General features: G+C 39.9%; 1 protein-coding gene across 2 annotated transcripts; it reads right to left on the bottom strand.

Annotated features, from left to right (window-relative positions):
* Positions 1 to 275: 275 nt before the first annotated feature.
* On the bottom strand, positions 276 to 27698 carry iffo2b (intermediate filament family orphan 2b). Of its 2 annotated transcripts, none has more exons than XM_072381908.1 (8): positions 26653 to 27698; positions 9615 to 9675; positions 8150 to 8245; positions 6685 to 6855; positions 5820 to 5968; positions 5342 to 5513; positions 5097 to 5195; positions 276 to 3522 (listed from the first exon to the last, which is right to left on the bottom strand). In XM_072381908.1, the coding sequence occupies exons 1-8, from the start codon at positions 27126 to 27128 to the stop codon at positions 3289 to 3291; spliced, it is 1458 nt and encodes a 485-aa protein (XP_072238009.1). In that variant the 5' UTR covers positions 27129 to 27698; the 3' UTR covers positions 276 to 3288. The 2 variants fall into 2 exon arrangements, with proteins under 2 accessions (XP_072238009.1, XP_072238008.1); XM_072381907.1 differs by having other exon boundaries at positions 5342 to 5543.
* Between the last annotated feature and the right edge of the window lie 221 nt (positions 27699 to 27919).

Here is a 27919-nt window from a genome sequence, read left to right on the forward strand (position 1 = left end):
ACCTTGTTACTCCCAGATTGACAGTTGTTCTCTTAAAGGTCTGTTAAATTAAGTTGATCGTTATGAGCCCTCCCATCCACATATTTTCTGTACCTGCTTTAGTTAGAAGCACCAAACTCCAAACAGGAAGGCCACAGCAGGCTCCGATATGTATATATATCACATAGATATATATATATATATATATATATATAAATACACACGTGTTTATACGAAAGAGGATGTACATAGGAGACAAAACAGTTTTTTTAATAATGAGACCAGAGAGCTTTTTTTAACCAATCCACCACTTTATTTACTTTTACCCCAATATCAACTGAGTACATTCATAATTTTGAAACTATGTCTGACCTACACCCACATGAATACATTGTATGAATAGTTTGAACCAAATATAATAAACTTACTCATCTAAAAATAAAAATTTTAAATAAATCAGCCAGGAAAATCAACCTGATGCTACCTGCAGGGGCAGATCAAACCCAAAGACCAGTCTCTAACATGGTTCAGCAGCTTTTACCCAAATATTGCTGTGACTTTTGCACCCCAGCATGTTTTCTGAAATTAAAAGTGACACTGACGTCAACAGCAGACATGTATGCAGGTGAACATGTAAAACTGTATGTTGACACAACAGTTAACACAACCATATAATCCCAGCGCTTCACACATAAAAACCGCTCATATAAAACCTAATTTGACTATGAAACATTCACATCCACCAGGACCTAGTTTACATACATGTCGATCACACACCCTAACTTGAGTCAGGTTGAGAAACTATTTCGTAAAGCAAAACATACCAAGGTTTCCAATAGGTAACAGAACACCGTGTATCCCTGGGTTTTTAACAGTTTTTCGCTCAGCTTTTACTTGAAAGGTCTTCAGAGGAAGCCTCTAGTCAAGCTGCACTGAACAAACAGAGGTGCTACAGTATTTTCAACTGATATAAGTGGAACCTGCTTCAAGAGATGGGCGAGTGAAGATAATACACGTGACTTCAAATGATTGCTTTCGGAAAACGTCGACATTGTTACAAATAATATAGAAGTCTGCAAACTAACACCTGTGTGGTAGGCATGTACACTGAGACTGAGAGTGCAAAACTCCAGAGTTAGCAGGATTCATAGCTTGATTTACATCTTTGTCACGTTACTGTACATGTTTGCTTTGGTCGGCTGGTTAGTGTGATGGTCAGAGTTGCGTGAAATGCAGCGCCCTGCTGCTCATGGATGTTACAGCCACACAGTCATTAAATGTCCCCCGTTGCAAAGTGCAGTGCCAATAAAAGAATGGCTCTTTGTGACTTATCAAGCTGGTTGTCAACTCAGATAAAAATGTGACATGTCCTCTTCGAGCGAGGCAACTCCTCACTCTTGTCTGATGTTAGTTCGTTTTATTATGGCGGATGATCTGTTAAGAGTCAATAAAATGGCCAAAGTGATAAAAGCTGAACATGGTGGCACAGTTTTTGGTTAACAGACTGACTAAAAACAGTGAAAAATATGCTTTCTGCCACAAGTACAGTTATATAATGATTAGAATAGACACTGTTTGGATTAAAAAGCATATCACACAGTTTGTATTGCAGCTTTTTAGTTCAAAATATAACCTTATAAAAAAATAATAATAATAAAAAAAAAAAACAATGGTTGTCCTCCACACAGCATGCTTAAACAAAAGGCCGGTATTTTAATATTCTGCCTCTGAAAAACTTCAAGATTGAAGTAGCACTTAATCTTTGTTCCAGCAAACCGTACATACGTTATAATACAAAGACGTGATTAAAAAGATCTCCTCTGTCACCATGCGTCGATCAGTTTCTGCGCTGAACAGCAAAATTGTCGGACGTCTCAATCTGTCACAAAAAGACAAATACAAACACAAAAGGCCTCTGGGGTATATACGATCGCATGCCTACAGCCCTGTATGTACAGTCTGACATTTCTAGACCCATTCGGAGAAACAAAGCAGGAAGTGCAACCCGTCTGGAACAGATTCCCCCTGCAGGACAGCAGGAAATAGTCTACAATCAGATATATAGCCACCCATACTGAAATCCCACATCAGAAAGCAAGTCATTACTTAAAATGAGTAAAAATGATAACATGTAAGGTTAATGTGAAAGAGAAGCTTTATAAAATGTGTCCCTTTGGTTTTGTTTAAAAGGTTTAAGGGAGTTGTTTTGCTTTGATAACATTTATCATTCAGTTGATTCAGGTTCTTTTAATGCAACTCCTGGACCTTATCCTTTTATAATGATGTGAGATGATGTGCAAAAATAAACTGTACAAGACAAGAGTGATTCATCGGAATCAGGGCAATGCACCGTCTGCTTCAATAGCAAGTAACACCTGCCAAACACTTGGTGTTACTGCCATAAATTAATAGAATATATTAGGGGGGCGCTGTTCCAGTCGACATTCAAAAAGAATAGTCTCCAAACAAAAATGAATATAAGACAATCAAACATGTTAAAAAACAACAACAACAAAAATCTGCTTTGCTTAAAAGGCTAATGAAAAAAAAAAGAAAGAAGGGACAGCCAGTCCAAAAAATACGGCCAGCTGAATTGCATAGAACTTCAGTAGTGCACCGATGCATTAAAAGGCTGTGCTGCTTTCCTCTGTCAACTTTGGCAAGCCTGCAGAGTTTCCTCAGAAACCACCAGAACTCCAACACTATTTGTTTCCACTTTTTGTCTCACCGGCAGAAGACACTTAAACCCCATCACTTTAATTTGGACTGTAAATACCCCACTTGGACTCATATAGCTCAAAAACAACACAATGCCAATGCCAAACAAGGGGAGACGCTGTTTTGCTATCTTAAATGAATATGATCAAATCAAAAAGATGAAAGTGTTTTATTAAGGTAATTAGAAGAGTACAATATGTACTGTATTCAATTCCTTTAGAAAAAAAGGACCATAACAGGGTAGAAAATACTTTTTCAGCCAGTTAACAGAATTTTTTTTCTCCTCTTCACGACAATGACGTGAAGACCTGGACAAAGATCCAGCAAGGCAGCAAGAGGAGGAGAGCACAGCTTGGTTTCTGTATTCCCTCTTTTTTTTCTTTTTGAAGCAAAGACACCCCCACCACCACTTTCTAAACAACAGAAACAGTATAAAAGCACCAGTTCTGGGCCTGTGCCAGAACTCTAGTCAAACAGGCCCAGATTTAGGTTGTTCCACCTTCATTCAGGTAGAGCTCTATATGCATTTAAACCCCATGATTAAAAGGAGCAGTCAGGAAAGTGATGGGACAGCATCCGGCTGTACAGCTATCAACTAACGGGGACTTCAGCCTCCGCGTCCTTGTCTGAGATCTCGTCCTGGATCTCATCTGTGTTCCCTGAGTCGCTGCTGGCCACAGAGCTGAAAGAAGGAGAGTTCCTGCCACCTTTAATCATCCGCCGACAGGTCTCCATCTGCACATCGAGGCCTCTCTTCATGCTACACATCTCCATGTACTCGTGCAGATGTCGATTCATATCGCTCTTTGCTGTGGCCAGTTCCATCTGAAGGATTAAGTCAGGATTTAAATGACAGATGTTAAAATCATTACAAAGAATCCACAGCAGCTCTGAGACACAGCAGCTCACAAACAGTTGCTGGGAAGCATTAAAGACAAAGCTCAGTTGTGAAAGAAATAGAATTGGTTGTGCAGATATTTTGTTACAGATCAAAATATTAGACAAAGTGAGTCAGTGTAGTGGCGACAGTGCTTGAAAAAAATATTTCAAATGTCATTCTGAGGTAGATGCGGATGCATGAACCAGACTTTGTGACAAAGTGGTATTACATAGAAAGTCATGTTAATCCTGAGGTTTTTTTTTAAGACTTGTCTGCACTACAGAAAAGGTCTAAATAACCAGAGTCTTTGCAAGTTGTCTTTTGAGAAGTCACATTGGCCATCGTCTGATGCTGCAGCCTTTGAGGGCAAAAGACAATCAGTATGTTTACAATACATAAAAAATAAATCGTTGCGGTAGTATGACCAAAATTCAACGGAACTAAGCTCATTAATGTGAAGGAAGAAAAAAATTGTGTCAGGTTTACTTTAAAATATTTTGGAAAAATGAAGGTCCAACTGCATGTGTTCACTCAACATGACTCAAATGCACCAAGGAGCTCCACACCTGCTCCAAAGTTAAATGTAAATTATATATACAGTATGTAATAGTATATCAATACATCCAAAATTCCAGTAAAAAATGCTCTCATTTGCATATTTTTCGGTTTAGTGAGATGGCTAAATACGTCAGAAATAGTAATTGAAAATCACACCATTAAGACTGCCTGTCAACTCAGACTGTTGTTTTGCCCTGTTAAAATCCTCATTTAGTAACTGCAGAGTCATCAGACATAATCACCATTAACGTAACTCTAGACACTGATGATCTCCCACTAAGAGAGCATTTTGAGCATTTTCTCACACATTCCACAGCGTCGCTGCATCAGACAGACTTTAGTCAAAGCTTCCCCTCCTGTGCATGTGTACTGGAACAAATTAGATTAATCCAATTAACTTGCACAGTCGAGCTGTAATCATGGCTCAACTTGACTGTCCATGTGAACGTACCGAATGTCTGGGGCTTCAAGTGAAGCAAGCAAATATCGGCATAAATTATATTCTAGCCAGGCCTTCATTCAGCTTATAAAAAGTTCAACATTGTAACATTGTCAGTGATTTCACTACTGTATTTTTACTAAGGTGTTGCACCTCTTTTGCTCTCCAGGTGTTTACTTGCAAGCAACTAAAAAAAACCATTCAAATGTGACTGGTCAATGCTAAAGACCACAAAAGAAACCAGAAAGCTTCTAAAACTGTGATATTTTCCCTTACCTACAGATTCAGTACATGAATTTGTGCAGATAAAAATTGTCGCAATCAAACAGATAGCTGCCACAAAACTTTGGTCTGGACTGACATGCTGGACTGACAGACCAACTATTCATTAACATAGCAAACAATGATCAGCAAGCTGCCGAATTCCCTTGACTCTGTGTTTCGTTTTCATGCACTTTGGTGTTCCAGTGTGCAAACAGAATGTTTTCTTTTCACTTCAAATTCACACACAGATCAGTCTACCTCGATCTGGCCGATGGTCTCCTGGTACTCTTGCTCTCTGGTCTTAAATAGGGACTCTGTCTCATCAATGAGGCTGCCAAGACTTCCATCCTGGGAATCCTTAGAGAGCACAGACATAGGTCTCATTCATCATGCATGAGTTGATGTCTTACACAGCATTCACAGAAATGATAAACAACAGAAATGGTAAACTCTGACTTTTATCAATTTGAAAACCCTGTGCTACTGATGCTGACGGCACTCACAGGATCAGCAGCTTCGGCGCTGCTATCGCAATGACCGGCGGTTGTGCAGGTTGCCGCGGCGATGGCGCACGGCACGTTGTAGTTTGTGAAGTCTTCCCACAGCAACAGAGTCTCTTCGTTTTCCTCCCACGTCAGGCTGTCGCAGTCATCATCGATTTCAAACGTCTCGCGCCTGGCAACAAAGGAGTTATCTGAACAATGTCTGTGCGGGACAGAGGCAGAGAATGGAAAGGGACAAGAGAGAGAAAAAGGAAGGAAAGCAAGTATAACAGCCACCAGATTCAGCACAGGTCACATGCAAAGAGAAAGATACACATATAAAGATGCTAGAAAAGGAAAGAAATACAAAAAAGAGCAGGAAGGGAAAAGAGGGAACACGCAAAACTAAAAACTAACTGTACTGGTATGCAGAGCGAATTCAGCTTCATTCAGAGCACAGAGGACTTTTTCTGGTAGAAGTGCCTGAGAAGTCACTTACAGCTGGTTGAGCATGCGTTTCATCTCGTCTGTTATGTTGAGCGATCCCGGAACCTCCTCCTCCGAAGTGCTCGGCTCTGCATCCATCTCCGAACTCTCCTCATCAGACACAGCTTTACGCTCTTTTCTCCTGCAGCACGCCATGGTGCCCTGCAAACACACCCAAAGGCATACACTCACACTTTGTTTGAGTATAGCCTGAGAACCTAAGGAACCGTGCAGCGAAACACAATTTCAGTTGCTCAGTTTCTTGTTTCATCAGCATCTCTGTTCAGTAGCACTAAGCACAAATTGTATAAAGCTGAAGGGAAACTGCACCTCTTCAATGTAAAAACAACACAAAAGACATAACAGACTATAGTTCAGTGCACTGTAGGTGTGTGTCTGTGTGTATACATACACACCCTACTGTGATTTATATAGCCTGTTTCATAAATAGAACTAGATAGAGCCAAATGTAACAACAAATGACGTGAGGTAGCTTCATTCACAGAGGATTCGTATACCTCGGCTTCAGCCAGTAGTGTTAACGTGATAACCTTGCGTGCAGCGAAAAGATGCCAAATCAGCATTCGACTTGTGTGTGTGTGTGTGTGTCTGTGTGCATAAGTAAGATTCAGTACTGTAAGTGTCTTGCATGTCTACTGTCTATTTATATGTTCGTGAGTATATTAGCGAACATGCACTGCTGCAGCTTCAGAGGGGTCACTAGGTGCACAATCAGCTGGCAATGAAAGTATCAGTCGCCACACAGTGAGCGACTGGTGGCTCCGATTTCATTTGCGCTGAATGTTTCCCGTAAAGAAGAATTCATATTTCGGCTGCATTACTGTCACCTTTTGGAGCCACAGTGGATATAAACTCACCTTCTCTGGGAGAGACCTGGCGGGGCTGACAGTGAACATTTTAGACATGTCCTCTGAGTTGCGTTGCTGAGCCACGTCACACAGCTTGGCCGTGATGTCGATCCGTCTGCAGATGTCCATGTCCACCCGCCTGGCTTTCTCCTGGATCTTCGAGTCCAGGTCAGACATTTGCTGCAAATGGATGGAGAGCTGTTAGATGAAACGAGCAATAATTTCCAGCATTGTTCGTTAGATATTTCATGGTGAATTCTACTTCCGATACGTGATGCGGTATGAAGCACTCTGACCATTTAGATATGATAGGTAGGCTTACTGTACAACTTGGCCTTTTAAATGTTGCTTTGACTGAAACTGATAACCCTGAAATCTCACATTTACAACTGAAACCATGTGTTACAAAACTTTATGTAAACTATCACATTTCATTTTCCCTCATGAGTTCATTAGGTTTATAGGGGTGCTGTAATAAAAATACAGACTAGCCCTCAGAGGATGGCCAGAATTTATTCCAAACTGCAATTTGATACATTCTTCTCTGTATTGTTATTGTACTTTTTTTTCACTGTGGTCTTTTGGCAAATTTGTTTTTTTGCTGATTTTTGCTGTAAGCCTGTAATTCACTGTTACTGCTGCTTATTATGGCCAAACTTTCTCAGGCAATGTGTGCCGTTCTAAAATTATACTTGTGTATTCTTATTTTGTCCTTATAAATTTGCAAAACACTGAATTCTGGTGAGGTTTCCGGGGGCAGATATGGAGCATTCAATTATACATAGTTGGCTGTAACTGGAGGACCACAACTTTCCCTGTGTAATGATGTGAGGGTCACCGCATCCAAAGACACATCCTCAGCCACAGTGCACAAACTGGCTAACTTCTACAAGGCAATAAGCAATCTACTCCTCCTAAGCTATCCTCTAATTCTGCTTCACTTACCAGTCTCTGTATTCACACATCAGGGATGAAGTAAAGTACAGAAAATGACATGAAAAATTGACAATGAACAGATGCCAGACGCGAGATAAGCAGGATAAACAACAGGGGTATCCAAAAACAAGGTCTGACTATATTTATCCATTAGCAAGCACCAGCTGTGACTGGGCCCACTGCAGTATATTACAACTGTATATCACTCCAGAGCACACCTGCCAAGGAACAATACAGGGTTGCACAGAACGGGAAGTGATCTTGATCTACAGCTGCTATATGAGCTATTTTCAATGAATGCTTGTCTTGGAGGCTTTATGGCATTACATATTTTTATGAACCCAAATAAGGAAGAGAGGAAGGGTGTGTATTACAGTATCTATCCTGATAATTCTTAGGGAAACAGTCTGGATGCTGTTGGAACGCATGCACAATTGCTTTGAGTATGGGAATTAAACTCAACACTCTTTGAAAAGAAAGCCTTGTCAGACTTAGGGAAAAGATGATAACATCAGCCTCGGGGCAAACAAATACTTACGTCACTCATCAGGCTCTTGAAGACCACGAGTTCAGCCTTCAGTCTGTCCACCTTCTCGCTCAGCTCATCCTGGACCTCTGATGACTGCCGAGCGCTCTGAGTGGACGCCACAGTGAAGGGATCGAACGAGACACAAAAGAAGTCAACAGAATACTTTTAAGCACAGTGGTCACTGCTATGAAATTCATTTGCATAATAAAGTTTGGTAACCATTTACAAAATGTTGAACATTTTTACAGCAAACATTTGGGGAGGAATTTGAGGAGGAAAAAGTAAAGCTTTCAATCACCGAGGATGTCACATTCTGATTACTGAGTGTACCGTTATGTTTATCGTCCAGTTTAGTGTACCTTTAGTTTACTGTTTAGTTTCCCCATTCAAAATGTACATGATCCAAAGAGGTTAACTGGAAATGTTAACGCAAACTCCAAAAATATGTCAACATTTTATAAAATACGCTGATTTACTTTCTTTCTCAGAGTTGGATAAGACGATTGAAACCACTCTTCTACCTTAGTTTTTTTTTCTAAATGATAAATTGCGTGATCTATTTTTTAGCAATACAGTACCTCTCCTAAACTGTCGTTTTGGGCCTAACTTTAAACTGTTTTACATCGTCACAGACTCTACAGCCTTGTATTTTGTCTTTATTATATATTTTCTTATGAGCTAAAAAGAATACACTCTTCCCATAATTTCTAAGCAAAGATAACTTAAATAAACATGTATCCAGTAGTTTAAAGGTAAAATTATACACAAGGTAAAATAAGGACTAACACTGTTTAATTTCTCCCTTGACGGGCCAGGTTATTCTCCTTTACATAGTATTAGTCTTCTGGCTCTGGTCCCTGGACAATAAACGGCTGCTTGCGCTGAATTTACTATCTTTGAACAGATTTCTGCCTCTTCCATACACAGCTGCATCTGCCTGTGCGCTCAACAAGGTTAAAGCCCCCCGGGGGATGGCACTCCACCTCTCTATCTGGCGTTTTTGCTGACCCAGAATCCAAGACAAACACACATGCTATCCCCAATCGATTTGTGCAAAAGCAGAAAAAGGGAAAGAATGCCAACTAGATGAGGTATTAGAACCAGCTGGGATAGCACTTTGTGAAGCGGTTATGGTATAGCCTTAAGGTGTGACAATTTAAATTGATTTTCCCTCTACATCTATTTCTTTTTGACTGCTCTGAGCAGAAACATAATGCAATATTTGATGTTCATATCTATATCTAGGCCAGCAAGCTCCTCTTGATGGGTTTGTAATGTGGTTTTTCTGATCTGACACTTGCTCCTGGCTGTTTCCAGTCCATGTTCATCAATGTTTTCAAAATGTTTGTGAACATACTTTCACTTGTATTCTGTTTGTGCTCATTGTTTACACATAGTGAAAGGTCCTTAGTAAAATTTTGATTTGTGCGTGTGAATGTTAGTAGGACATAATTCATTGTTTTTGTTTCCCAACCTGCTGCAGGGATTCCACCGTGGACTCCAGCTGCTGTCTTTTGGACAGCTCCTCCTCCCATCTGCAACACAGGGCACAGAGGTGAGTTAGTTACTGCTCAGCCCAGTCCCCCAGGGGCCCACCATACGGGGTAATGGTACTTTTGTGGGCTAATACTCTCATCTCTGATTACAAAACCGCCCTTGACAGTATGGGTCACACCCACTACCACCCTCCTTTTTCACTCTTTTGTCTCTTTCCTCCTTTGTTGTCTTTGCAACCCCACTGTCTCAATAAAAACTACAAAGAAGAATGGAGCACTAGCCTTTCACAAACCTCAACAAACATTGCTCATGAATAGTTTTTGAACTTTTGAGCTACTGCAGGGTGGAGTTTCTCTGCTGTAGCCTGAATTCCTGCAAGCACGCTCCAATGCTCACGAGTCTCAGGAGACAGAAATCTGTTTCTAAAATGGAACATTTCAAAACAAATTAAAATGTTTGACAGAGATAAAACCAAGCAACCAAAACTGCAAAGAAATTTAGTGATGAAATCCTACTAATATTGATAATAAAGTAGGCTGAATTATTACCAATACATTACCAATTCTGCAGATAAGGGTTAGGGTTATAGGTTTTACAAAATAATTAATTCGGAAAATAAAATTATTTGTGGCAGACAATTTAAATGCACTACGTTTTCATTTTGGCCTCGGCATAAGGTGTTAAGTATTCAAAAGGCTCAAGCCTGCCAAAGTCCCTCACAATGGGTGTTAAAATACAAACCAAAACCTTTTTTTTTATTTAGTTAAAGTCTAAAGTCATCAAATTTATGACTTGATTCTTGAACACATTATGCAATAACAATGTATCATACAATAACTTCCATAAGAGTAGTCACATTTTATGATAAACAAGCACAATGAAATGGATCATAAATTTCACTGCATTTTGTCACTTTGCTTAGGGGGTATTTTATTTAGGCCCTGCGATGGACTGGTGACCTGTCCAGTGTGTACTTAGTGTGTATTTAGCCTTTTTCTAAATAGCAGCTGGAATAGGCTCCTGTATCCCTGAAATGGATTACAAGGGTTTAGAGAATGAAAGGATTGTGTTTTGTTTAGCATCTTTGTGTAACTTGTTAGCATGCTAGCATATGTAAACTAATCACTTAATCACATATCAATGGTGAAAAAACACCATTATGTTTAGCTAGAAACCAACGCTAGCTGAAAATATATGGGAAACCACTAAAGTAAATACGTTTTATTCTGAGGTTTATATAATTATGTGTAGCAAATTCAATCCAGCAACAAGTTGGAACATTTAATTCAAATGTCAGCCTTACGGTTATAGGATTCCTCTGCTGTGGAATGTTAATATCTGTACAGTAGCTCATGACAGTCTGTAGATGGTTTACCCATAATCCTACTGACATTTGACATCCATAGAGTCACATCACTGGCGTTACTAAAAATAAAGAGCCAGACCCTCCGATTTGCTGCAAGCTATGATTAGCGAGACAGTTCTTGTTTCCGTCTCTCTTTCCCTCTCGTCATATGATTCTTTTGCACCACAGCAATTATGTATAAACAAAGATTAGGAGCCGATTTAATTGTCTTGCAGCATGTGTTGCACACAAATCCCAGAGGGCTCAGCTTTCTGCATCAGTCCTGCTCCTAATATACACTCATCTTGTGGGAGAAAGCAGCCGTGCTGAGTCACAGATGCTTCCCAAAAGACAGTTTGAGGTTCAGAATGAAGAAGAGAGTCATTCAGATGAATGAGAGTTATGCAGTAACCCCGCTGTATCACACACTCATGTGACAATGAGAGTGGAGAGTATCAAAACAAAAGTTGGTTTCTGTGTGTGTGAGAGAAAGCTGGAGGAAATCTGGCGAGCTGTGGGAGGATTTGTGTGCACCGGTGAAAGTAGCGCATGCCAGACCATTTATGTTTACTGGAAGGGAGAAAGTTGACATGGGATGACCACTGGTGAATTCTGGGTTGTTAGCTTAATCAGAGCCTTTTCCATGGAGAAACACAAACCCTGCCAAAAGTTCAAATATTAACTTTCACAACAAAACTTAGCCTTGTTTCCATTCAGAGCCTACTCAATGTACACTGTCTAATTAGAGAGAAGTATTCCTTGGCGGGGCTTGGCAGCTCGCTCTGCGATTGAATGCTTGTTCTAAAAATGCTGGCACTGGTGCTTAACTGTGTCCACAACACTCAGCCCGTCTGCCGCAGGACTCTGGCCGAGGTCACGGGAGTTCACAACTGCACCACATCCTCTGCAGACGCACACTTGTCACAGCATCTGCATTACTTGTGCTGCTACTTCCTGTATGCCCACCACAGCCTTTTCTTTCAGACTGTGGGTGATAACTGGACAACACAATTAAATGCCCACGAGGTGAAAGCCTCTCATCAACAATATGTCAGAGCTAACTATGTCATCTGTCAAATGTAATGTAGTCGTTTAAGCAGTAAGTGCTTCCACTTTAGAAATCAGTAATACATAAATGTAAGAGAAAAAAAAAACACCAAATGCTCATCAGTAACCAGATGAAAATGGCTGATCCAAACAAAGGTGAGATTACAGCAAAGCAATGTTTTTCCATCTGGCCTCTGCCTTAGCAGTAGCTCTGGTCTTCCTGTACTTTCGGCGTGACTGAGTCAAAACGAACACGCTGTGAGTCTCCTTACAAGGACAAAGGCAGCAGGAGGGTTGGAGCCTGTGTCACCTCATAGCCATTTCTTCACTGCCAAACATATCCTCTGAAGTCAATCTCGAATAAATCAAAACTGTGATATTGAAGATATCCTCCTTCAGCCAACAAAAACACCTAAAACTGCGACAAGAATCAAAGCTGTTGGTGTGAATCAAAATGTATTTCCCCAATAAGATAGTTGAAAGCCAACTTGTGTGTTCTGTAGTCACTGCACACTACTTAGATATGCTCCATCTAATCCATTATTATAACTGAAACATAAGTTAATAATTTACTAGATGCTAGTTGCAACAATGGAATTGAATGTGATCATTTCTCATAATTTTTTTTTGTCTGTTTAACAATAACATACCAGCAACAGTTGCCAACTAATACTCCCTACCTTGTTCAGTGTACATGGAAGTTATCTTTGGATGCGAGCTGCCAGACAGTTTTCCCATTACCGTGCCTGAGGACACAGCACAGTCTTATAACATCATACATGGATCCAGATGTGATAAACTAATGATCTGGAGCTTGATTCTATTTTGTGACCCGCCTCATGTGATGCTGTTCTAGCACTCATAATGATTTAGACTGATGCTTGGTTTTTCTGTGCCAGAAACAAATTATTGGAGATGACAATCAAATCACTGAATATCACTTTAACTATCAGACATTTGTGTGCAGTTCGGCCTCCACAGTTCCTGTGTGTGCGTCTGAATAATAATCTTATGCAACAGGCAGTAAATACCAAAAGGAGCATTGGGAAAACTTTGAGGTGTGGTGCGTATATTATCACAAAGCCTCTGTAGCTCATCGAGAATTAAATTCTTAACCAGACAACACCCTGTTTAAACTATTCTGTGCTGTAAAGAGTGAGTACAAGGAAGATGTCAGTAACAAGACATTCAATTTAAAGCTCAACCACAGATCCTATGTGTAAGACCAGATTGAGTTCCTTCTATTCCTGAAGCCATTTATCTTAAACGACTTTATGATGTCAAAACGAGTCTTGTTTACTTTGCTGTGATTTAGGATTAATTGTTTAACTTTTGGTATAGTTTAGAGTCATCTTAGTTTCATAGTGATTTGTGTCTGCATGCAAGTTGTAAAATCTGTGATGGATCGTGAAACCTTTGCACTTGTTTACCTTTGAGTTAATTATTTCCCTATCTTTTCATAGTTTAAGTAGGCTCGATCAACTTCTATGCATATGTATAAAAACGGATCTATATTTTGTCCATCTATCAGATTACTGTCAGTGAGACTTCACAGAGGTCAAAACATAAAAATAATTTATTTTCAGGGATATTCTAATGGTAATAAAAACATACGCAGTTTGAGTTTTGTGGGGTTCATAATTCACTTTCCAGCTTTTTCTTCATGGTAAAAAATAAATAAATAATAATAACATGTGAATAACATGTCAACAGGATGCTCCAAGAATTTTATTTCTTTATGTTTAGATTTATGTTCTGAAAATATGTGCTTGAATATGTTCTTGATTTAAATATTTAAAATTTCAAAGTCAATTCTGTTCAAAGTAATTCTTGAAACTAATGTTCTCAAAGCAAGAAATCAATAGTAGAACTTAGCTGTAATGTCTATTCATTTTAATTGATACCCTACATATTGTCTCCTTTCAGAGTTAGAAGGTAAGTAATGACTTCTTAAAGGGGAAATATTGCTGTATTAAATTATAAAGTTTGTACAGTCTAGAAAGTTAAGTTTCACTGCTGCCTTAAGATGAATATGCAGTCAGATTTACTCCACTATAATGACACTAAAAATATAAAAATGTTATCATAAAGAGTAAGACTGAAACTAGCCACAAAAATTTGATATGTAAAATAATATTAATACACTTTACATCTTTGTTAGTAAAGACCTGATTCATTTTAAGTAGCAAAAATATGTAAAAAGACAAATCATCATGTGCTTTTTCTGAAATGAGACTCCACCGAAGAGAATCTTACATTAATGAAAATTAATCCTTATGAGAACAGGCATTAAAAAAGCAGGAAGGGCTGGATGATAACATTAGAAGGGATCGATACATCTGGCTACGTACAGGACAAACACTTCATGGAGCTTGGCAGCATGTATGCAATGAGGCTAGAGACAGCAATGATAAATCACATCCGAGGGTCCAGAGCGTATGTGATTTCTCCCTTGGCGCTCTGTAGGTGTGTCTGAGCTGTCTTCTCCATGACAGCAGCATTCCCCATTAAATGTTACACAGAATGTAAAAAACATTTTCAGCATATTTTTCCAGGGATCTTAGCTTTTAAGGAGTAGAGTACTGTGAACACATATCTGTTGCACAGAGACATGAAAAGAGGGAGCAAAACATGCATTACCTGACTACAACTTTAGTAGGTCATCGATTGAATGTCGGCATGCTCTGTAATCTATAGCCTCCCCAGACCCCACAGAGACACATATATGGCTCACTAATGAATCAGTCGCGTGAAATGGATCAGACTGGTATGTGGAGCAGCTCAGGATCCAACCATTTGGCTGCACAGGGATCTCTGCTGAGGACACAGCAACCCAAGGTCAAGACTCATTTAATTTCTCTGATTCAACTCCATTTTTGACCTTAATGAATAACTATTACTACACCCATACACACACATACATTTTGTAACCACATCTTCTTCCCATGGAAATCAGCATCCAATATGTATGCAGATGAATTCCTGGCTCACTCAGAAATGTAAGCTGTAAATACAGAAGATTAGATTTTACTGACAAACAATTCTTATGCTTTATGCTCCACAAGGATCCGCGGTCTTAAATATAACCATGTTATTCCAGACAGGACACAGACACCAACAAGAGGCCTGTTGGTGTTGCTAAGTGACTACAGACTGAAGAGCTCTTACATGTGTAATATCTAAAAGATGTTGGATTTTTGTGTGCTTATGTTTTGTTGATCATTTTCGTATAGCATCTTTAAACTTTACAGTCTTCACGATGGTATTTTTACTTAATTCAAGTTACAAAGATATTAAGTCAAATAATTTACAAAATTAATTTGGTAAAATCGCTTGTTTGGGGGAAGAAACAATTATAAGTGTCACAAATAAAACATTGGCTCTTCATTGAAACCCAATGTTTTAAAAGTTTCTCTTCAAAAAGAGAGATTGAGAGGTTGGGAAATGAATGGCAAGTACTGTTGCCAGACAAATATGTTTTTCTTATGAGATAAAAAGCACGTAAATATGTCTTTTTATTTCTTTTTTTCCCCACTTCCATATCTCTATGTTTTATATAGCTCACTTTAATCTAAGGCCTGTTTGCTGTGAGAGGTACTGTACTGAACATTTTACCTTTGAGAGACATTTTATCCAGGAAGAAAATACCAACAAATATGATTCAAATCCGAGAGGTTCAAAGAGAAGTACATTTCACAAGGTTTCTCAAACTCTGAATGACACTCAGTTTTATCTTTTATCTAATGATGTGTCATATTTTTATGTAAATTTGCACTTATGGTATGTTGCTTTCAGACAGATATGACCAAAACATCACCAAGACAGTCTGTGATCAAATGAAGACACAGAAGACACTGAGATCATTAAAACCAGAAGAACATCAGAAAGTTCTCAAAGATAACTGCACAGCAGCGGGTGTTCATGCGCAGAGGTCAATATCTAGTAAATGCAGCGACTCAACCCCCACTTATTTGTAACTTTCTAATATCAATTTCTTCTTTATTTTGCACATTTCTTATGTGATTATGACAGACAGAGTTTGGTTTATTTTTAATTGGAATGTAATTGAATTTAATATCATTCAGAAAAAATGCCACAGTATGTCGTTTTTAAAGTATGTCGTTTAAAGTTTTAACCACTTTAAACATGTGTTCAGAGGGGCCTGATGTGGTTCTCACTATGAAAAATGCTCAATTGAACTGGTAAAGTGACACTACATGATGACCGTAACATGTTTACATCTAATAAGTGGAAAGTAGTGCAATGTCTTGAGACGATAAAAACTTTGCACGGTATTATGTCATCTTGTAGTTGTTTGCATGAATGCAATTATAGCAGCATTTCATTACATTTACAAGTGGAATGCAAACTAGGGACATACTCTGTGTAGGGAAATTACCAATAGATACAGTATATATGTACAAATGCATGTGTGTTTCTGAATTTGATGGATGTTTTCTGTCTAAATGTTTAAGCAACAGCAGTATGTATGTGCAGAACAACGCCATGGGCTAACTGTGGCACAACAGGGCAACATGATGGAATGATGTTCCTAATGCTCTTGAGAACAAAGTAAAGTCATAATAAAGTACTCATCACTAATCCGAAGGTATGGCTCAACACCCACAGATCCTCCTGGCATGTTGATGACCTGGCAGCATTAATGTTTCAACATGTCTGACCCCACAAAACTGACTTTCCCCAAAAACAAAGGTGTGTGAGCTTGATTTGTTTGCACAGTGAACCTGAATGATCTAATTGCCTAACTCCCAAAGCAAATCCTACCACCCTTTTCTTTGGCCAGAGGGCAGAAAGGTGTTCCCAAGTAATTACGAGCTGTTTGCAAGAAACTGGTCTGACTTTAGAATGTTCTGAAAAAAAAGGAGGATAATAGCTTATTTAATTGTTAGTGCTGGCTTCAATTATTTTAACTGAAAGAACTTGCAAAGGTGCTGACACTGTGAACACACCCAAAGATAATAGTTTTTTCTGGCTATGATAGCATGGCAGCTGGCAGTTACATGTCTTTGTGGAAAGAACTGGCAGAGATGTAAATGATTTTGTGCCAACCAGAGCTTGATAATGATACCTGAAAGTGAGATTCTGTTTTGTAAGCTGTCTTCTTGATAAAGTCATGAAAAAGAATAAGTACAACTTTGAATGACCAACATGTCCTTAATTGTTTAACAATTTTTTTTCTTTTTCAGCCATTCTTTTGCAGATTTGCTGCTGTGCTTGGTAATGTCCTTCTGTATAAGTCAGTTTCAGCCTAGCTTTAGCTGTCGGACAGATGGCCTCATATTTGACTCTTGAATATATATATTCTGTATATATACTGTATTTTATTTTATAGCCTAGCTGACCACATTCACCTACTCATATAACCACTCATGTCTATAAAAATGTACACAGTACATAGTGCTTCTTTTCACTATCACACACTTCGACATGTGGTCCAGGGAAACTCAGGAGTTTGTGGTCAATTAAATGACCATGCATGTTGCAAGGTGTCCAGGTCCTACAGCTGAAAAACAAGCTCAAATCATCAGTCCTCCACCTATGAGACAGTTGATATGAGGTATTTGTGCTGACGTGCTGCACTATTTGGTGCTGTGCATTGTGACCAAACGTCTGGTCTGTACAAAGGACATTATTCCAGAAGTCTCTTGATTTGCTCAGATATAACTTTGCAAACAAACTTAGCAAAAAGTTGTGCTGCCATGTTCTTTTTCGAGAGAAGAAGCCTTCTCAGTACGGAACAAATCATTTCTTAGTATGTCCTGAAACCTTCAAATTAAAATAGGTTACATTGCTGTGTTCTCTCCCAGAATTGTGAAAAGCAACCAATTACAAGGATCAATGTTTCTGTGCGTCCCATTTGTGCCCTATACAGGAGTAACAGAGCAATGTGACAGAAAGTCACTGTTTTCCCTGCAGTCTTCACATCTCTCACTGCATCTCTCACCCCACCCTTCATCAACAAATCACACTTCTGTACTGTTAAGCTGTGATGTTTCCCCTGATTTAAGTTACTCCTGCCCATGTAACAGCATGATCATAACAGCTCTAGGCTCCTGGGTACTGACTTAACATGCACAAAGATGTTTAATTGCACTGAAAAGAATTATAAAAAACACTTCGCTTAAGGGGATAAACAACATCAGTGTGTTTAAAATCTGATAATGGGCTATGAGTTGGATGTTCTCTTTGACAGATGGCACATATTTGTGCGATTCCTTGCAAGTGCAAAAGAAAAAGCACACAAACAAAAGTCTGCAAGCCTGAGCAATGATTGGGTGGAGCTGTACTGGGAGTGATGTCCCATTGAAAAATAAAAGAGGATGAAGATGTTCTCTTCTGGCACAAAACCTCACTGGTCAGGGTGTGTACAGCGAAGTTATGTGACACATAAAGGAGCTATGAGACATCACAGCCAGAGCAGACAAATGTGCCTTTGTGCCTCCAGGTACACACACCTAGTTCTTGATGTTTCAATTGAGCATGTGCAACTGTGGTGTAAAGTGTAAAGGTACTAAGAGTCAAATCCAGCCCATAAATGGTATCAGGTTGTTTAGGGCTGACTTTGTTTGCTGGTCAAACAAAACCAGCCCTAAATTTGTCCATCCATTTTCTAAACGCGCTTAATTCCATTCAGTGTCTTTTTCGATATCAAAGATTCTTTAAAGGTTGTGGGCTATCATTTAGTGAAATTTCAAGGATACTTCTTGTTTGTCCTTGGTGCTCTCAAAGCACCCACAATCCTATTGACATGTGAAAGATGGAGAGGATGGACCCAGATTGATGTGATATGCATTTCAAATTTTCATTCGTTTTCGCCATATTAGTAACCCTCGTTAAGTTTTTAGCATCAAATTGTGCTTCATCTAAGGACAACAAAATATAAAATGCTGGGAAAATGCCTGTTAGCCAACAGCTACAAGCTAACTAACAGTCAGTTGTTTGGCTGTTGTGTCTGGGGGACGAAGTAATTGATGCTGCAACTTAGACACACTTGTTAGGACTGTCCCATTATGTGGTTTCAGAAAGGAGTTTTTCTTAGATGAAAAAATTATGTGACTTGGAATTATCCGTTCTAACAAAGAAACATTCGTGACCTGAACAGTGTAGGGAAAAACAAACCCGAGTGCTTTCTGCAAAATAAGCATTTCAAATTGGCCTCCTTTCCTTAACCATGACCAGGTCCACATTCTTCTCATTTTCCTCTTAGAGATTTGTTTCCATATATGGCATAGATATATAAATAGAACTACTACAAGGGCTTGTTTAGTTATTGTTTTTATTGTCCATAACTGAACAATGAAGCAAGCCTAATGACATGTGACGCATGCTCAACTCAACTTGAGTACAAAGTTGATTACTTTTACATAAGTCAGTGTGATTTACTCTTCAGGAGTCTCAAGGAATGCAAACATTTGGGAAACAATACTCTGTGTTGTTTTGAGTATTCAGATGTGCAGAAATTAGACTTCTCTCCAAAAAGCTTAAAGTTTAGGTTTAAATATTTTAAGATTTTAAATACAGTAAGTTTTTTTTCAGTTTTCTCCTACACAGAGTGTGAAAATGGAAAAAATTAAAAGCCATGCAAATGTAATGGTCATAAAAAAAAGTTAATATTGCACCAGGTTTCAGACATTAGTTACCTTTTCTAGAGTCTGGCTTGATGATAACAATTATTGGGACGCACATATCAAAGCTCAAACCTTATCCCTTAAAGTAAAATGACTGATGCAGACAAAGCAGAAACTTATAAGAAGAGAGCAGAGCACAATTAGGTAGCCGTTTCTTCATTTTACGTTATCTAATAAAGTGGCAGTTAACAGGAATTTTGAGGGTTTTCATGGAAGAGTCATCAGATGAGAACTTGTCCTGCATCTTAACCACATTAATTATCAGAAGTTTACAAGTGAACACATAAAAACAGCCTGAGGCCTAGTGGAAATCAGATCTGAAGTTCTAACAGAAAGTTTTAACCACAGTGAGTGAAAGAGTGTTTGGGGACAAAATGGTGCAGAATTTCATGGAAGAAACGCCCTTCCAACCGCACAAAAGACCCGTAAGACTCTTAGTGGCACAAAGTAGAGGTTAATAAGAGCTGAACATGCAAACTTTACTTTTTTGTCCTTTTCCTCTTTTTATCATTTTGAAACTAAAATAGATGACAAACCACTTTGATACCCTTTAACAAGGGGCTCCCAAAGTTTTGTATTCTACTGCATCTTTAGAGCAAAACAAACAAAAAATATCTCAAACATATATATGTAATTAGATTCAATATTTTCAATGTTATTTTAGCTGGTCATGAATATAAATACATTACTAATCTGAACAAATCTCAGCAGAGCCAGAAAAACATTACAGAATTACTTTCAAGCTTCTTTCCTAGCGATTGATTAACATTTAGCACCTTTAACAGATATTTCTTGTTTCTGTAAAAGCTTTAATGGAAATGCTGCCAAGGACAAATAAAGCATTTGATGTCTCAATACATCAGGATAAGACCAAAGAGCCCAGAGGAAAGACACATGTGGTTGGCTGTACTTTAAGGTCAAGTGTGTAGAATCACTCAGACAGATTTAACACTGCTGTCAAGACTCTTGCACGCCATGTTCCTATCACATGTGCAAAGTTATATACAACCCAAAGACATGCATGTGACTGTATGTGCTTTTTCAGGTGCCTGGCAAACCAGTCTTTCCTCTGGATTAACATGCCTTTGAAAGATAGAGGTAATTGAGTCTGCATACTGCATCACCATTCCATCTTTTGAGAAGGTGTAAGCTGTTAAAACTGATCAGGTCTGAACGAGAATATGAGACATTTGTGAAATTATCAGACGCAAGTAAGTGTTTGTACAGATGATTACGGACTTAACACACTTTGCTTGCAAAATGCTGCAAGACTTATCTGTGCTTGTCCAAAACAACTCCCGACTAAACCTGCTGCACAGCCAGGTTTGTCTCTCTCTGGGAGGCAGGTGCATACCTGCACATTTAAATATGGCACTGCACCACTGTTCTCAGCTGTATCGATACCTATGAATAATCAAGCACAGACGCACAGAGGAGCAGCAGCTCCAGACACATGCACAGAGTGAACCAAAGCCTCAGTTGCCATACTGTAGTCTTTTTCTTGTACTAATTATCATTTGAGTCCCTAAACAACTACTTTCCTCTCTCTTTGTGTAAACGTGTCCAATGAAAAGGCTTTATCCAATCGTGATGGATTTCTGTCACGACTTTCTGTCCTCTCAGCCCTGTTGGTAGCTCTCCAGTCTGCTGGAGATGCAGTATTTGTTATCAATACTCTGTTTTCCACCCAAATTTAAACATTTACTCAACCAATGTACATGGGGTATTCTTTGGGGTCTGACTGACTTTTTTAAAGCAAAACACTTAGATGCTCACAATCTCAAGCAGCATATGCACAGCTATACAGTATGTTTATTAGCTGTAAGTGGTTGACCCAGAACAACTTGTTATTCTCAGATAGTTTCAAATGAAAAAAAAGATTGGGTTTGTGTTGAAGAAAGGTGCTTATTTTCTTTCCATCTAATGTTGTGCCATCTTAGAGCCTTTCATTAAACATAAACTCATCTTAATGGAGACTTTGTCACTCAGTTCAAGTGAGGCTCATTGGCATATTTTTAGATGACAATGTTGTATGGTTCAAGAAAGTAAAGTTTATCGACAACTTTCCCTTTTAAATGGTTCCTCTAAAGATAGCTTGGGTTTATAAAGGTGATAATACCCACACAATAATACTTCATTGATGTGATGAAGAATACTTATAATCCCACACACAGCTGTTTGCATTGAAAACACAAAAACAAGTTGTGAGCTCAATAGGACGTAGCCCGCAGACAGGAAGAGAGAAACAACATAGACTCCAATCTGGAGCTCATTGTCTCGGTGAACTGAGCTCTGTGTCTCTCTGTCTCGCTGTAACTCAGCAGCAGGAAGTCTCCCACTTCAGCAGGCCCCAATGCAGCGCAGCGGCTGCGTGCCAGGACACAGCGCAGGGGTGGTTGGGTGTTGTAGCCTCGATGCTAGGTGACGGCTTAGAGAAAATCCCTCTCCTGAATAGACGGCCTGGATTATTAGCAGGGCAGGTCAGCACCAGAGACACACAGACAGAAAGGCTGAAGTGCAGCACACTGCTCTTCTTCAATAAATATGATATTTGAAGCACAAACTAAAACATAAACTTTGGAACCGCAGTTGACTTCAACTTATAATTAGTTCTTGTTCTTCACTGAGCCAAACTTGGATCCTGCCTCTCAACCCCCTAAAACCAGGAACCAAGATCAAAGCCTCGGAAAAGTGTCTCCACTGAAATCTCATTGCATTGATCCACACACACGCTAAATTCAGCTGCATGTGAATTATTCATGCAGGAAGAACAGGCCCAGGAGGCTCAGAGACTGTTCTGGTTCACTATATGTTCTGCATCACACGCACACTGTGATCCAGCAAGACAGCTGTTTGGCCTCTAATCTGATGGAATAAACATCCAATTAGAGTTGGCCAGAGTAATCAAGGGGGATCTTCGGCTCAAATCCTAACTAGACCACAGCTTTTCTCTGACGTGTCCTTTAACACAGGTATAGAGTAGATCTAAAAGACAGCAGTTTCAGGAGCCTAAAATTGGTTTTAATACTGTTAATTATTCTGCACCATGACTTCCTCTCACCCCAAAAGCTGCAGCCCACAAAAGTCATGTTAACTACAGTAACATCAATTGTATAAAGTGCCCTTATATTCTTTATTATTTGTAAATGAACAAGGCACCACTTATCTGCATTCACAGTATTTGAAACATTTTAGCATAATATTGCATGTACACTTGCCATCTTTTAGTTCCTATCTACAATATAAAGCTGTCTGCAGTAACATGCAAATTCTAAACAAATGTGCAATTTGCCTTTTTGGTCACATAAAGACAACTGTCACCGACTGCTGGACTTGCTATCTGTGTTTAGTCAACCTGCAGTGTGTGTTATCAGCTGTAAGATAAGCTCATCAATGTCAGCTACTGTCTCCATTGACTTTTAAACACTATTGCATGTTGATGATAATTACTGTTGGAGCCTCAACGATGATGCCAGACTGTAGGATAAAACAAGTGTCTATGAGGGAAACTGGCACTGACTGTACCCATCCTGCTTTTCCAGTCGTTTATCAGTGTGGGAGGAAGGTAACCCCACTGTCCACTGTCACATGTACATAAGCTGGTGGTCTGATTTATGAAGATGGTGCTGGGACAATAGTGTACGTGTACATATGTGAAAGACAAAAGGAAGCACTGTGTGTATGTGTGAGCAGGAATACTTCTGTAGATTAGAGCAAATATGACCTGAAATTCACTGTTTTCCTCTTTTGTCTATCTTTTAGTTCTCGAAAATTGGATTAGCAGTTAATGCGTAATATTGCTGACCAATCGCCATAATCACATAACCCCTGTTCGGCTCTTGCCTTAGCGCAGGAATAAGAGGCGCAAATAAAAAGGAACAATGTTCTCAAAAATGAAAAAGCCGATTAATCCACAAATACATGCTGTAACTTTAAAAGAAGAATAGAGTTTTGTGTTCAGAAATTTAATTCAGGTCAGATCTTTTCAGAGCATTGAACTTTAAACCGTTGATCTCTGCTAAACGTTTAAGAACTACCGGTAATATGGAACCAGGCAGCATTCAAGATCTGTAATTCTACGATTTAGTTAATTTATGACTCATGACGTGGCTTCGTCTAAATCTGTGACTGGTCTTTATGACAAAACTGCAGGTTATAGGATAAGGCTGTAGCTCTATGAAAGGTATTTCTACAAGATAAAGTGGAAAATTTGTATTCTGACTGTATTCAGAAGTGTATTCAAATCCCAAAGTCTTTGTTAAAATATTAAATAAACCCAAACAAAAACTATTTACAATCAAGAAAATATGTCAGATCAGAGATATATACACTTTCTTACTGAACTCACACTTGATTTTTTAAAATTTTCCTCATTTTTCAAATTTCCATTTCATCGTATATGTCATTTTATATTCTTATCTTCTTATTTTTCTGTTTCACAGACTGTTAATGTTAGTAAAGGTTGCCAAGATGAGCATTCAACACTGCTGATAGATTCTAAAGCACTATACTGACTTTCTAAACTATACATACTATTTATGACAGATATTGCAGCCACTAATTGGAGTGAATAATGACTGCAAACAGGTTTGTGGTTGTTCACACCACCTTAACAATATATAGGGGTTCAATCCAAGTTGAAATAAGGTTAAAGAAGTCCTTCAAAGTACAAAAGTGAAAATTGTGCTCTTTTTACTGTTCTTTGATCTATCTTCATCATTATCCTGGTATTTGCGTTTCCATAAAGCAGCCTCCCAGCTAAATTCAAAGTGCAACTTCCTAAGCATCCGTGTAACAAATTGCACTGTTTTTCCTCGGGTTTAGAAAAATAGCCTCTCAATCAGAGCGAGGGATACTACAAAATGACAGACCATAAATATCTGAGTACTTCATGGTACGAGCGCAAGAGGTTGAATCAGAAACAGGCAAACTAGCCATCGATCTTCTTGTGTGTGTCCACACTTGTAATACTTTAATAAATCAACAGGGCTGTGTGGTTGCTCTGGGTGGGGGGCCCTCTAGGAGCAAGGACGTCTTACAAAGCAGCCCGTATGTGACAGAGAGAGGAGCAGACGGGTGGGGGGCCTGTAGAAGGGTGGAGTGAAGGAATGGCTGAACACAAAGAGTACAGAACAGAAAAGGCACAACAAGATGGGGCTCGGGGATTGAATGCTGAAATGTGACTGTAGTAAAGGGGATTTAGACTGGGAGACAGAAAGAAAGAAACTAGGCAGTGAACTCAGCGATGCAATTGCTGAGCTCGGAGCAAGGAGGGAAAAGAGAGGCAGGGAAACCATTTGATTGCCAGAGGAAAGGAGAAAAGAGGAAGAGAATGTGTCTTTTTCCTCAACAAAATATTTGCTAGTTCAAATTGAAATTAATTAGAACAGTCTGTTTGGATGATTTATAAAGTCAAAAGCTTCTAGTTTTGCCTACAGATATCCAGACATGGAATTTTAGCTGCAGGAGGTTTCAATATGGCAGCTATCCAAGCCACTGCTGTTCATTTTGTCTGGCAGGAATACACAAAAAAGGATATGCTGGGGTTATAGGGGATGACTGGACAGGATATTCAGTTTCCCAAAGGAGTGGGAGAGCACGCACATTCTGTATGACTGACTCAGTGCTCTCACAGGCAAGTCAGTGGTTGTCATAGGCGACTTCGCCAAGCAGACAGAGGCCTGTTAAAATGCCTCTCTGCTTAAGTCATGACGGCGAACAGAAGCAGGCGGTTTGCTTGGCACATCTCCCTCCAGTAGTGAGCTAAGCCGGCCAGCAGCAGTGACGTAGTGCAGGCTGGGACGCTGCGGTCAGTCCTCAAGGAAGCCCGATTAATATGATTCAGAGAAGAACAATTGGTGGGGTCTGAGCCATGCAAAGGAATTTCCTCATAAGCATGAGAGAAACAGGACCAGCTCAACTCAAAATGCTGAGCAGCCCCTCACCTCTGACATCCTTCATGGGAAATAGCTCAAGTGTAACTCTATCGCTGTGATGTCTGTCATTTCTCCACTCCACAGTCAGATGAGCCATGATGGCCATTAACATTCAGACGGGAAGAAATGAAAGTCACAAATAAGTGAGAAGTCACAAAGTGAGTGGTCGATTCACGCAGTTTCTTTAACTCATTACTATTCTCTGTCATAAAACTGCCTTTTCATCCCTAATAATCCAATGACCTATTTCTATGAGAACGATTGGCTGTTTTGCAACAAAAGTGTCTAAAAAAGCTAAAACAGATTATTGCACAATCACACAGGAAGAAGTCATTTTAGACCGTCTCAAAATAAATTCAAAATAGTTTCTTAGTAAATTCCATTGAACTTGTCATTTGAGCTTCAATGTGAACCACCTAACATTTGCAAAATGAGTCTATCTTCAAAAGCAATATAGAATATGCTCCGAGATACATGTGGCACCACAGCAGAACTCCTTGTGTTGCAAACAGACAGATGTAAACTAAATGACTCAAACTTTGCGCATGAAGCAGTTGAACGACTGCAGTGTGGAATCAGTTTAATTAGACATTACTAACGGCACTGTAAATGACAGGATGTGGGGTGACTTTTCCTCCTTTTATTCAGACACAGATAGCACGCATATTTGGGCCTTATCTGGGCCACTTTTGGCACTTAAATCTTTATGGCACATGACAGGTGTTGTGACGGTCAGACATGGCCCAGAGGTCAGCAGACTTATGTCTGGTAGACGTGTGGTTGAGTTAGGGTAGCCACAGTGAGTCAATGCAGGCCATGAGAGAACTGCAGATGTGAAGGCTGTGATGGTAGCTTAAGGGCCCACAGACTTGTGAGTTGGTCTATTTAAACAGAGACAGGCCCCACTGTAACTGTAACAAGCTGCTCCCCTGCAGATGACACATTCTAGATTTGGTCACATCAGGAAACCAGCTCTAAATTGACCGTTTGATGAAGAAATTGGATTCATCATTTTGAGATGATGCTCATTTTACTCACTTTCTCTTGTACTCATCCCTCTCTCTCTTGACTTTAGCCAGCACGTTATACAGTGCCCTCACTTCTGGGGTGATGGTGTCAATCTGGACCCCAACTCCGTCCGGATGCGTCCACGTCACCCCGGGTCCGCGTAGGGTCTCCAAACGCTCCCCTTGCCTCCGGACGTGGGTGAAGCTCCAGATGGTGCCCGGCAGTCTCGACTCGGGACCGTCGGTCTGCACGGCAACCTCACGGGTAAAAGCGTGGCGGTATTGCGGTCTCTGCAGGGCTTGCTGCAGCTGGCTCTCCAGGAGTTTGTTTCTCCTCTCCAGCTCGTGGACTTTGGCAAGGAAGCAGCGGAATCGCAGGTTGAGGGTTTTCAGCACATGGATATTGGAGCCCAGGTCGTTTCGCAGGGCGCTGGTCACCGCGCCCGACCCGGTGGGGACGTTGCAGACCGGACCGGGCAGAGAGTCGGAGAAAAACAGCGAACTCATGTTGGCACACAAAAACAAAGAAATAATAATAATAAAAAAAAGAATAATCCAACTATGGCTCTGTCTTGTTTAATTACAACAACTTAACCTGTTGTTTTTTTTTTCCCTATCAATGCATATTCCTTCAAATTCCCACTCCCACAGGACGTTTCTCCTCACAATGCAGATGCTGAAGATGGGGAAACCATCACTGTCCCTGCTTGATGTTTACCCCCGCGACACTAACATGGACCCCTGCAGCGTGGGTAGCAAACAACAACCCCAAAAAGTCCTTTAAAAGGCACAGAGGGCATCATCTCCTGAAGGAACGGGAGTTTTGACGCAGACCGCAATAAGCACCAGCAGCCCTTCCCGTCACCCTCATGTCTCAGTGTGCCTCTGCTTCGTCAGGAGCTGCTGATGCTGTGCGGATGCATAAAGCCAGTCGACAGAGGAAAAATATGGTCCGCCTTCTTTCTTTATCATTCCCCGCTTTACTGTGGCTTTATCCGGTCTCCATGTGGCGCGATGCAGCACCGCAGAGCCCTGCCTCTCCGTGGATCATGTTGCAAAGTGCTAAACTAGGCACTATCACCTATATCAACCCCTCCCACATCCCTCCCCCTGCCTCTCCCTGTTTCTCACACTCAGAAGAAAGGCATCACAAAAGTACCCTATAGCCAGACTTAAGCCATGCCGAGGGATTCGCAACATTTTAAAACCTATTTTGATATATTTCAGTCTTTTATACGATTATTTGTTTGATAACTACCATAATTTCCCTCTGAGTTCTCTGTGGAACTTCATTCTGA

The sequence above is a fragment of the Leuresthes tenuis genome, unplaced genomic scaffold (genome assembly GCF_036924035.1).
Source record: "Leuresthes tenuis unplaced genomic scaffold, fLeuTen1.0.hap1 SCAF_3, whole genome shotgun sequence".
Lineage (NCBI taxonomy): Eukaryota > Metazoa > Chordata > Actinopteri > Atheriniformes > Atherinopsidae > Leuresthes > Leuresthes tenuis.